This window comes from Amphiprion ocellaris, chromosome 20 (genome assembly GCF_022539595.1).
Source record: "Amphiprion ocellaris isolate individual 3 ecotype Okinawa chromosome 20, ASM2253959v1, whole genome shotgun sequence".
NCBI lineage: Eukaryota > Metazoa > Chordata > Actinopteri > Pomacentridae > Amphiprion > Amphiprion ocellaris.
In genome coordinates, this window is record NC_072785.1 from 10,141,708 (window position 1) to 10,154,393 (window position 12,686).

Here is a 12,686-nt window from a genome sequence, read left to right on the forward strand (position 1 = left end):
ATTACTTCTCTGTCTACTTTTCTTACTCCATGTAGGTTTCCCAGAGACTATGGGTTGAGGAGGAATTGGAAGTTTGTCGGCTTAGACCTGGTGTCATTCCATCAGTGTTAAACTTCCTGGCTCATCTTGGAAGAGTACGTGCCAGAAAGACCACGACCAAGCAGCCTTGAGATCTTAGGCAGCGTCTCCCTCAGGTGGGTGTCAACGGTGTTCACGGTCAGGTCTGTAGAGGGGGGAGGCTGCCACCCACCTCCCCGCCTACTCTCTACCCAGACTCCACCTTGGCTCCACCCATGTGGTCACTTTATTAACTACGATGCCAAAGGGACGACGAAATTGCTTCTTTTCCTCTGATCTGTAGCTCACTGAGTTAAGGGTTTATCTGTAGAGCTGCAGGTCGCTGGTTCAAGACCAGACCCTTCTTAAATTTTATCAAAATCCTGACAAAGACAAAGAAAAATGCCAGTGGTGGGTCTTGAACCTACTACCTTCCACTTGGTAATCACTCTTCTGACCCCCTGAGCTACTCACTCAGATACTTTTTTTTTTTTTTTTTTGCGCATTTATCATCTATTTTTTTGCCATTTTCGAGTTTTTTTAACTTGAGTCTCGACTCGATCGTTTTTCTCAGGAGGTTGGACTTTAGCCTTTGTGCTGGAGGGTTGAACCCTCAGTTCCAAGACTTTCAAAGCCTCCAGACCTCCCGAGTCCTCAGGACCTGAGCTTTCACACAGTCTGAGGGCTGAAATTTTCTAAGTCCCACAGTAGTTCTCTGTTAGATTGAACTTCCAGACAGTCCAAGGACTGATATCTTCTAAATTCCTGAGTACTTCTCTGTTAGTCTGAACCTTCACACAGTCTGAGGACTGAAATCTTAAAAGTTCTTGAGTAGTTCTCTGTTAGTTTGAACCTTCAGACAGTCTGTTAATGTTTCGATTAAATCTTTAAGGTTTTTCTTTTTAAATGTTTTACCACCTTTTAATGTTTAATTTTCTTTTTAAATCCTTCATTGTATTTTCTGTGTAATTCCTATTTGAACTTTTATTGTCTTTAAGATATAATTTTCTAATTAAACATTTAATTTTTTAATTAAATGTTTTGTCTTTTTATTGGATAGGTGTAGTGAGAGACAGACAGAAAACAGGGGAGAAGAGTCGGGGGAAGACTTGCAGCAAAGGGCCACTAGCGGGACTCGAACCCGGGACACTGCGTCAGTGACCAGCCCCTGTACGTGGATCACCCGCTTAACCCGTTGAGCTATATGGGCACCCATGTTTTGTCTTTTTAAGGGTTTAATAATCTGATTAAATGTTTTGCATTTTTAAAAATGTTTAACATTCTTCTTGTTTAATTGTATTTTTTAAATGTTTAATGATGGAAAATACTTTATCTGTAATTTCTGATATTTGTATTTTAAAAATTTTGTTTAATTTCATAATGACATGTATTGTATCTTGTTGAATTATCTCATTCAATATTTTGTCTGTTTAATATAATTTAATGTAATTTAATGTTTAACTCTATTAAACAGACAAAATATTGAATGAGATAATTCAACAAGATACAATACATGTCATTATGAAATTAAACAAAATTTTTAAAATACAAATATCAGAAATTACAGATAAAGTATTTTCCATCATTAAACATTTAAAAAATACAATTAAACAAGAAGAATGTTAAACATTTTTAAAAATGCAAAACATTTAATCAGATTATTAAACCCTTAAAAAGACAAAACATTTAATTAAAAAATTAAATGTTTAATTAGAAAATTACATCTTAAAGACAATAAAACTTCAAATAGGCATTAAACAGAAAATACAATGAAGCATTTAAAAAGAAAACTAAACATTAACAGGTGGTATATGTACATATAATTTAATTGTATTTAATGTTTAGCTCTATTAAACAGACAAAATATTGAATTAGATAATTCAACAGCATACAATACATGTCATTATGAAATTAAACAAAATTTTTAAAATACAAATATTAAAAATTACAGATAAAATATTTTCCATAATTAAACATTTAAAAAATAAAATTAAAGAATATTAAACATTTTAAAAAATGCAAAACATTTAATTAGATTATTAAACCTTTAAAAAGACAAAACATTTAATAAAAAAATTAAATGTTTAATTAGAAAATTACATCTTAAATTTCTTAAATCTTTTTAATAATAAAACTTTTAAAAAGTTTTATTGTATTAATTTTTTTTGTTTGATTTAATTGCTTTTTGTTATGTAGTTTATTTCTTTAATCTTCTGTTTCTGTCAAGATTTTAACCCCAACCTTAAAAATGAAATAAACCCTTAAATCACAATGAAAATACTTCTGTTGTCACAATCATGAGTTAGTCAATTATTCAGTTTATCAATTCAACTTTATTTGTTTAGCACCTTTTACACAGATGACAAAACGAAACAAGCAAAGAGAAAAAACTATGATTAAAACTCAAAAACATTAAAAAAAACAAACAAACAAACAAAAAAAAACATTTAACATGGTAATAAAATATGTTGTGTCCAGGGGATGGAGGGAGTTTATTGAAGTCTTCTTGGGCTCACATGGGAAATCATTTAAAATATAAACTTGATATTCAGTCTAAGGAAACTGCAGAGCGACAGAAGAACCAACAATATCTCCTGTTTTCTCCTTTAATGAGTCGACTCTTCTTGTGCTTTCAGACCAAAGAACTACAGACTCTTCACAACCTGCTCAAACTCTTGGTACAGGACCTCACCACACGGGTCAAGAAGGTTTCTGTCTCATTTCTACTCTGAAGCTCACCTTCTCCTGCTCAAACTACTGACAAACTCTCCTGCAGCCTACCAGAAAACCTCTGAGAACAGAGAATCAGGACAGGAACTCTTACCTTCTGGACAACCAACGTTGGTTCACAAACAAGAACACAGAATGTGTCTGACCAAAAACCTCTAAAGACTCACTACAGCCAAGATACAGACACAACTCAACTGTACCAAATCCACTAATCACTGCACACATTAGCACCGTGTGCTAACTGTGGCTAAAGAACCACATTTACCAAGACAACTATCCAGTACAAAGCCCTAAAACACACCAAGAAACACATTAAAGACGATTTTACTGCTGGAAGCTGCAAGCCAAAGCCTAAAGAACAAACTAAAGCAATGGAACCAAACCCGGTTCAGTGGTGAAGAGAAGCAGAGGAAATGTTTGTCTGCAGCTAAATAAAGCAGGAAGACACTGAGCTGCTCAGGTGTTCCTGATAACACCAAGCAGCCACCTGGACAGCCAATAGGAACACAGCTTACTGGAAGTCCAGAGGGCTGGGTTAGTGAAGGAAATTTAGTTTCAAGTTGAGGCAGAAAGTTAACAAAGAAAGTTGAATACCACCTTCTGATACCTGAAATCTCTGTGTTTTCACACAAAGAACACCTGAACATGTCAAACTGGTTCCATAGCAGAACCATCATTGTAAAAACGTCATAGTATGGTGTGTTGCTCAAAAAACATTAGGACCCGGCTGTCAGGGACAAACATGTAAGAAACATGAGAACAGAGAGAACCCAACCAGTAGGTCACAGTTTATCTTCCCCCACTCATCTCCTGAAGTCCATATGGTGAGAGACATCAGTATCTGGTTGTTAATTTACCAGAGGATGCTTATAATCATGCTGATGTGGTCTGTACTCTACAGTATTTTAGTGACTCAATAAATGCCTAAGTTGTTTTTTTTTTAATGCTTTTCAGTTTTTAATAAACATTTAAGAGCCTATATGTAATCAATAAATGGTCTTTGCCTATCTTAAGAAAAACTCTCTCAGAACTCTGATATGTTAACAGTACTAAATAAATAAATACATGCATACACACAAAAATAAGTTAATACATTAACTGTGTTAAGATAAGATTTAGATTTTAAAAAAAGTTGTTTATGTTTTTGCAGAATCCAGTATTGTTCACTGGTTGGTCATTACATTTTATTAGTTTGATTTCACTGTTTAAAATGATGCCACCTCTTTTCAGACAGAACCTGTGATAATAAAACAATACAAAATGTTTAGTTCCGTGTTAATAAAGCACTTAAAGCTTTAGGTATGGCTAAATGCTTTTTTCAAAATTAAATATATCACTCCTTAGGTGGTAGTGGCCCCAAGTTCAGTAAAGTTGGAAAGATATTCACAGATTCGGGCTTCCAGCATCAATAACTCATTAGACATAGGTTGTCAAAACATAAACGGTGCCTCTTTCCCATTGTTGCAAGGCAGACAATGTGCTACAAGCCCAGTTTTATCAAAAGTAGCTGTCTTTCAAGCTACAGGAATAACATTGGTGTCTATGGAGTGAACAGGGTCCGTCTGCAATTTGCAAAACCGCTGCAACAGTAAAGAGAGACAAATATTCAATAACTTCACTCTTATACATTGTAGTGTCACTAAAATCACTGCAGCCTTCAACTGGCTCCTGTTGACAAAGTGTTTTAACAGAAATGTAAATGCTGTAATTTGATTCTTTTAATGAACCATGTAACTTGAATGGATGTGATGCTGGTGTGACCACAGTGACACGTCTGATGTTGCTCACAGTGGTCCAAGGAACTGCTCAGGGAGTTTGTGTGTTTGCTCAGACTCATGAAAAATTACAGGGAACATTGTTTGGGACTCAAGCAGTTCCTTCTTTTACTCACTATCTCCCCAGCCTTAGAAAAAAAAAACCTGTTCACACGGCACAGATGAGGCTGAGGTACACAGGAAATGTTTGGCTCCATTGTACAAGTTTGGGTAAACGGTTTTGTGGGTTGCCCAGTAAGCCAGTGGGTCTGCCGTTCTTTCTACAATTGCATTCGCTGTGGCGCTTTGCATTTGCCAGGCTCTACTTGCGTCTTCGTCTAATAGGCTCCACAGTTGAACTGAAAAATATTGAAGATCATCATCATCATCACCAGAAATGTCAGTCATTCCCTATTCAGAAGAGAAAAAAAAATACCTGTGGAAGGTGCTGCTGGTGGTGGAGGACGAGGCTGTGGTGGTGCTTGTGACGTAGATGACTGCTGCTTGGTATTCTTTATGTTAATTGTTGTGCATTCTGTTATTAAACGTTCTTTCACACTGGCTGCCACTCTGATTGGTGAATCCAAAAGTTTTGAACTGCAGAGCCACAAATGTAGCAACAGTCAGTGAACTGTTCTGTTCTTTGGTTTGTAGTCTGTCAGCTAAGCACCTGACAAGGTTCTGTGCCAGGTGTTGTAGTATGGGGGTGGTGAGTTGGGAATATATATATATATATATATATATATATATATATATATATATATATATATATATATATATATATATATATATATATATATATATACATACTATAACTCTCAAAGCAAAAACAACAGCAAAAAAACCAATCTATTCTGTGAAAAACAATTCAAATGAACAACACTAAATAGGGATCTCCTATCCCGGAACACTCGATCCCGCTGAGTGATTCACATAACAAACCGAACCAATCAGGTGATTCGAAGCAGTTGAGTGCTTCAAACGTCACTGAAGTGATTCAAACGTCACGAGTCACGTGACCAAACCACGCCTCGGCACAGTGGCTCGATACGTTTGCTTCATGAGCTACAGCGCATGTGTCGAAGCCTCGGGTATCAGAGGACCATCACTAACTACAACTACCACAATGCACCATTGCATTTTCTCCCAGGAAGAAACATGGCTGCCTACTGTTCAGCGATGGTATTTTTATTTACGTTTCATTTGTTTTCTGTTTTAAGACAGACAGAGGAAGAAAGAGCTTGTGTCAGAAGCCATTTTGAGTAACCGTTTAGTCCAGTAAGTTGTCAGAGTTTCGGTAAAAAGGAGGTATTTCCTCTGTCGTGGAGACACCGACCGTTCACAGTCAGATTTTTTTTTTTAATTTTCGCTGAGCTGTCAAGCTGCTTGTCTGCGATTGATTTGCCTTTGTTAGCGTGCTAAGCTAGCCAAAAACTATATAACTGCGATTCCAACGCGTACACAGACAGTGCTAGTCGCGATGTTTAGCCCCGTGAATTCTTCTTATTTCAGAGTCAGTCCGGCCATTGTCAACAGAGAACTCGGCAAGACCAAGATGAGATAGCAAGAGGGCACGTCGGAGTGCTAACACACGTTTTACTGCGAGGCTGAATCCCAGCATAACCGAGAGGAAAACGGAGTAAATACAATTAAAAAAAAACACGCACACAGCATGTTTGGGAATCTTTTCGAGGAAGAGGAGGAGGAGGAGGGCTTCTCTTCAACTTCCTCCAAGGGAAGAGTAGCAAAAGGGGGAGATGAGCCACCTCCACCCCGAGGAAGGAGCAGTCTGTGCGGCATCAAGAACCAGGGGGGGACCTGCTACCTCAACTCTCTGCTCCAGACCCTGCTGTTCACCCCCGAGTTCAGAGGTAAGGATGAGGGACATCAGTGCAACAAATAATCTTTTTATTCTGTTTACTTAATCACTTGTGTGCTTGCAGAGGAGCTGTTCAGTCTAGGGGCAGATGAATTAGGATGTCTGGAGGACAAAGACAAACCAGAGGCAAAAGTAAGTCTTGCAAGGTGCCTGCGGGTGTAACCACTAATTTCATGTGTGGGTTTGTGTGAGGTGCAATGAGGTTTCTTTCTTCTTCTTCTCAGGTCAGAGTGATCCCACTGGAGCTTCAGAGACTGTTTGCCCGTCTGTTGCTGGTGGACCAGCAGAGCGCCTCCACTGCTGACCTCACTGACAGCTTTGGCTGGAACAGCAGCGAGGTCTGTGTCCATTCTCTGTGACAGGGAAAAGGAGACAGAGTCTCAAGTTGCAGTTTTCATTTCAGTGATTGATTTTCTTTTTGGTAATGCCAGGAAATGCACGCTGAAGTTAACAAAAGTGGGGTTTAAGCTTACTATATAGTAGCCTGGCCAGCAATCTGACCGGAATTCCTATTAGTCTGGAGGCGGTCGAGCTGGGTTAATGCAAAAGTAATACATGAAGAAGGTGAGCAGAATTAAAATAGACATCAGAAGCCTTGTAAATTACGTGTTTCAGGTCAAACCTATGCATACTGTGACACGATTAAACCTGAAGCAGTGCCCCAAAACTATCCAAATGCAAAGAGTGTGAGAGATCATGCTTATAATGCTTATAAAAATGTTGACAAGTTGCTGTGTGTAAATGATTGATTTTAAGGAAAGAGTGGCATGTGTTGTCCCTTTTTACTTCATGTTAGTTTTTAATAAGGTTTTAGTGTGCTTCAAGTAAAGACAGTGGTAAAGTGAAAGACTGAAGCGTGCTTTGTTGATAGTTATTATTGTCCCAAAATGCATTTATATCTCAGAAATAGCTATTCGCAACTGAAAAAAAGGAATAAATGTTGAAAAAAAATGCAGAGGAACAGTATAGTAAACAGAAATGCACATATTCAGTCTGTTGAGAGCTTTTTAAGTGAGGTTTGATGATGTTTCATCTACATAGGTTTTGCGTATTAATTTCTTTAATGTAACAATGAGACCATTAAACTTTGAAAAATGTAATGTAGTGTATGCACAGTATGGAAATGGCACACAGAACATGTCTTTCTGGCTCTAAATTGATGTGTTTTTTTATTGTGCATTTTCAAGGGGACAAATCAGCATGATGTGCAGGAACTAAACAGGATCCTGTTCAGTGCCTTGGAGCACTCTCTTGTGGGCACCAGCGGCAGTACATTTATCCACCGGCTCTACCATGGGACCATTGTCAACAGCATTGTCTGCAAGGAGTGTGGAAATGTCAGCCAGAGACAGGTGTGTCTCAGTGTGAACTCTCCACAGGCCTCTGTGACCTGCCTTCTGTGTTTGAAACTATATCCTGTCCAAATATATATACCTATTAGTCTTAAGTCAAGCAAGATTTAAATGTCTGACACTAAAAAAACAGATATTTCGGCAGAATAAATCTCCCTGCTAAATGTTAAGATTAAGATTATTAGTTAACTCAGTGTGTTTGTGCCCTCTTCAGGAGGACTTCCTGGACCTGACAGTGTGTGTTTGTGGTGTATCTAGCCTGGAAGAAGCTCTGTGGACCATGTTTGTGGAGGAAGAGTTGTTTGAGGGCAATAACCTGTACCGCTGTGCACAGTGTAACAGATTGGTCACTGCTGCCAAGGTCAGTGCCACCTTTCAGACTGTTAACACAATAGTAAAGAAACTAGAAGAGAACATTCTCCTGTTTTTCAGTTTCAGTGTCTAAACAAGCTACACCTTAAGCAGTTCAATAGAAAAGAGAGTAAAAAACTAAGCAGGTTAAGAACTTGGACTTTGTGCCAACATTTTTCTTGTTGCCATCAAAGATATAAATACATCTTTTGCTGTTTCTTACTTCCCTTTACTTCACTTCGCTGTTATTCAGTCTGCCAAGCTGAAGAAGCTGCCTCCATTCATGACTATGTCTTTGCTGAGATTCAGCTTTGACTTTGCCAAATTTGAGCGATACAAAGAGACGGGGCGCTACAGCTTCCCCCTCACCATCAACTTACGACCTTTTTGTGAACAGGTACGTGAGAGATTTCACCTGAACTTCTTCATTTCTATTTGTTGATTAGGCACATTCAAGTGACTTTTTTTTGGTCATTTTTATTTCATTTGCATCAGTGCCATTCTTATACTTAGGTATATCAAAAAGGTCTGCGTTGCAATTATATGTATGTTGATAATTATTGTTTTTGTCCCTTCCAGACTGATGGCGAGGACTCTGATTACACGTATGAGCTGTTCTCTGTGATCATCCATAAGGGCGGCTGCTATGGTGGCCATTACCACGCTTACATCAGGGATATTGATGAGCTCGGCCAATGGGAGCCACCGGTGAGAGAAAGAAAGAACGAACGAAAGAAACAAGAGCAGCAAAAACATTTCATTTACAAATAATAAGCTTTTAGTTGCACTGTTTTTTTGTATTCTGATACACACGGGGAAGTTGTTTTGTGTGCATTATTATCAGCAGAAACTTATCAAAATCAGCAAGCATTTGAATGTGCGCATTAGAAAAAGCAGCAGCTGTGTTTATCGCTGTTAGGAGGAGGACTGTAAACCCAAAACTCAGAAGAAAGTCAGGGAGGAGGTCAAGAAAGTGTGTGAGTCTAAACTTCAAGAAGATGACCCTTTGTCTGTCCTCACTGCTATTATTGCCCAGGTACAGCAAGAGAATTTCTACCTTTCTCTAAATTTTGTCTGTTTCATACATGTTTTCTTTCTGGACACTGGAATAGCCATGATTTATGAATAAAGTGCTGTTCCTTTGCCATCCTCTAGGAGTCATCAAAAAGCGTCTTGTTGGACCAACTAGGCCAAAAACTCATGGATAAAATTGGTTCATCCTGGAGCAGAAAGTTCAGAAAACACTATGGTCCCATTGGCAAGGTATTACTGATCTCTATGTTAATAATCTGTAATGTATATTTGGTCCTGCTCCAAGTTTTCCCTGTTTCCTGTTCCTCTGTATATAAACTGGTTTCTGTGCTTCATGTTGTTTTTCTCATGCAGTTCCTACAGTCCCACAATGAAGTTTTCCTCTTGGTGTCTAACGGTACTCGGGTGGCACTGAAGACTAACCCGTCCAGCCCAGTGACTGAGCCTCCCGGCCCAGCAGAGCAGACCACTAACTCTGATCCTGCAGCAGCTCCAAACCAAGAAGCTTCTGAACAACAGCTAGGACCAAATCAGAAGTCAGAATCTAAACCAGAGGTACTACAACAATAGCCTATAGTAGACACTTTAGCATACATTCATCTAGTGTGAAGCCTTTTGAAGCCTTTATAGTTTTGTTTTCATCTCGGTTCCTGCTACACGTGTAGTGATTACTTTGATGCCGGTTTTCTCACGGTGCGCCTTCCTGTCTGTCAGCAGGGTAGCCACTGGTTTGACCTGAATGACTCCACCGTGACCTCCATCAGGGAGTCGGACATAGAGAAGCAGTTCCAGGGCAAAGAGAGCGCCTACATGCTGTTCTACAGGAAAACACAGCTGCACAGGCCCAGCGAAGGTAATGAACAGCATGTTTTGTATTTGTAATGGAAAGATTATGTCTGCCTTGTTTGACCGGAGTAAGAAATGGAGGAGAGGTTTAATGGGTTCATGTAAAAGTAAGGATCAGGTAATGCTTTATTTAAGTTTGGTGACTAATTCATAGTTCTGAGATCCATCTGCTAAATTGAAAGTGGATTAATAACATGATATTAATATTTTGTTTTTGTCTTTTGCAGCTCTGAATGATCCCCAATATAAGATTCCTTCTCACCTCATTCAGATGGCTCAGGAGGAAAACCTCAAACTGCAGCAGATGCGGTATAGAAACAAATATACATATTTACATATCACACAGTTATCGCCGCATTTAAAGATCTGTAATAGCTTCTGACTCTCAATGCATTCATTTGTATTTAAAAACTCAATTTATTGATTAAGTACAACTTGAAACCTAACAGCATGTGGGGAAAAAAAGAAAAAATTTCCATCAAAATGAGGTTGTTACATAAAAAGTTGAAATCAACACTGTTTCTGTTACAGCGAGGAGTTTGAAGCTACCAATAACACGGTGGAGCTGCGTCTGCACCTGGCACCCTCCTATAAGTTAGAAAATGGAGCCCTGCAACCAGTCAGCAGAGATTCAGATGGGAGCACTGCACTCAGTTTTGACCGTAGGAAGACGGTGGGAGACCTGCGATTAGCCATTTATCAGGTACAGTAATTCTGAAAACCACGGCTGCTGTGCTTTGATATCCTGAAAGTGAACAGTGAGAATAAACTGTCTGTTTACATGCATTTAGATGCAGGAACTCTGGGAAGGAGATATGGCGCTGACAGTTGCCAAAAGTCTTCCAGCAGGTTTACACCTCTACAATACTCTGACAGGTTCGGCGCTTGAAATGAAGTTTTTGAAAAAGCCTCCATAGAATCCAGTGACGTGTTTGTTCTTGTACCTACATTCTGTTTTTCTTTACTTTTTACAGATGACACTGTATCCCTCTATAGTGCAGGAATCTACACAAACACTGACCTGTTTGTGTGGAATGGCAGAGAAGTACGGATAAGAATAATTCAGCACGTTACACTCTGGTCTTGCTCAAATATTTGCCATCTACACAATTTTTTTATTGTCCTTTATAATCCTTTCAGGTGTGTGGTGGAACTGTCCAAACTGGAGCCGAGTGGGAGCCCGTCCTGCTGACTGTAGTTCGTCCCTTTTTGGGGGAAAATGTGGAACAAGAAGTGGAGGATGGGGCCGAGTGTGAGGAGAGCAAGGGAGGTTTTGAAAATGGGGGACCAGGGCTTAAAAGGGAGGCGAGGGGGTTTGCAGGTGGCGCGACTCTTGGGGAGGTGAAGGAGGCTCTGGGGGAGCCTAAGGAGAGCCTGCTGTGTCAGGAGCATAAGGGAGGAAAAAGAAAAGAGCAGGGGGCAGGAGAGGGAGGAGGGGCAAGCGGATGGAGAGTGTTTCCCCCGGATGACATGCAGCGGACTCTGAAGGAGCTGTCACTGAAAGATGGAGACGCTCTGTTGGTGTTGGAGCCACAGTCGTTTGACAGCAGGTAACTTTTCTGTGAAGCTCTGTAGGCACATGTGGTTTTCTTTGTGTTTGTTCTATGACTGACTTTTTAAAAACTGTATTTAGCGTGTTCACCCGAAGCGGAGACGTCGTCACTGTGACCACGCCGTCTGACTGCCGCTGGCTCCAGGTGGAGTTCAGACCTCATGTAAAGGGAGGGGAAGGGGAGAAAGAGGAGGAGAGGAAGAAAATTAAGGTCCCAGCAACAGGAAATATGGTCAGTAGTTTATGCTGTTGTGTTTGCTCTTTCTGTTGTCTCTTGTTTTTATCACTTCAGTTAAGCATGACGTTATTCTACAAAAAATGATTACATTTTTGTCTAATGTGTCTCTCCCACAGCTGCTGTCTGAGGTGAAACAAAGAGCTATAGAGGAGCTGCAGCTGCAGGAGCAAACCCCAGGCAAGATACTCAGCAACGCAGCAGTACATAATCACTTAAAATATACAAGTACGTTAAAGTTTGTTAAACTAATAAAATGTATGCATAAAAAACAGGATTTAATGTTGTTTTGTATATTCATATCCTTGCAGTCTAACTGTTGAATATGATTCAATTCATGCCAAATAATTAGATGTCATTTTGGGATTCATTTTTAAATAATTATTAATTGTTACTTATCCAGAAGACTTTAACATTAACACCACTCAGGTTCCCATTTATTATTGAGATTTATATACACTTTGTGGCCACTTTATTTGGTATATCCAATCTAATGCAATCCAACAAACCTGTTAGATTTATTCATTTGAAAACATAGTGGATCAGTAGATAAACTAAAAAAGGGACCAATTATTAGTAATCAAGGTGACTGAAATGTTTTCAACATTTATCCTTCCATGTGGATTGACTATTGCTCCTAAAGTTCAACCAATCTAAAATGCTGTGGTCGTCTCATTACTTGAGATCACAGAGTGGTGACTATAAATAAAAATTGCTGCATCAGAGCTAAACTAATGCATTTTTAAATACATTTATTTTATTGAGAACTGGTTAAAAATGATTCTGATGATCTGATAATCTGATTGGTCAGCCTCAAAATGTTAAAAATGTATATTTACAGTGATTTGAGATATTTCTGTTTCCTCAAATAATATTTCTATCTTGACTGCTGTTCAGG

At 39.0% G+C, this 12,686-nt stretch overlaps 1 protein-coding gene across 3 annotated transcripts; it reads left to right on the plus strand.

Annotated features, from left to right (window-relative positions):
• Nucleotides 1-5,668: 5,668 nt before the first annotated feature.
• On the plus strand, nt 5,669-12,126 carry usp40 (ubiquitin specific peptidase 40). Of its 3 annotated transcripts, none has more exons than XM_055005542.1 (18): nt 5,669-6,412; nt 6,485-6,552; nt 6,645-6,758; nt 7,608-7,772; nt 7,987-8,133; nt 8,377-8,520; nt 8,703-8,831; nt 9,043-9,159; nt 9,279-9,386; nt 9,510-9,710; nt 9,870-10,008; nt 10,229-10,310; nt 10,533-10,704; nt 10,793-10,877; nt 10,976-11,046; nt 11,142-11,551; nt 11,635-11,785; nt 11,908-12,126. In XM_055005542.1, the coding sequence occupies exons 1-18, from the start codon at nt 6,214-6,216 to the stop codon at nt 12,109-12,111; spliced, it is 2,706 nt and encodes a 901-aa protein (XP_054861517.1). In that variant the 5' UTR covers nt 5,669-6,213; the 3' UTR covers nt 12,112-12,126. The 3 variants fall into 3 exon arrangements, with proteins under 3 accessions (XP_054861517.1, XP_054861518.1, XP_054861519.1); XM_055005543.1 differs by having other exon boundaries at nt 5,670-6,412; nt 9,873-10,008; XM_055005544.1 differs by lacking the exons at nt 5,669-6,412; nt 6,485-6,552 and having other exon boundaries at nt 8,031-8,133.
• Nucleotides 12,127-12,686: the final 560 nt, after the last annotated feature.

Coding starts and splice junctions, on each gene's coding strand:
- usp40 (XM_055005542.1), top strand. CDS start 6,214: ATGTTTGGGAATCTTTTCGAGGAAGAGGAGGAGGAGGAGGGCTTCTCT. Junction 8,521..8,702: donor TACGACCTTTTTGTGAACAG/GTACGTGAGAGA, acceptor TGTCCCTTCCAG/ACTGATGGCGAGGACTCTGA. Junction 10,705..10,792: donor TGCGATTAGCCATTTATCAG/GTACAGTAATTC, acceptor ACATGCATTTAG/ATGCAGGAACTCTGGGAAGG.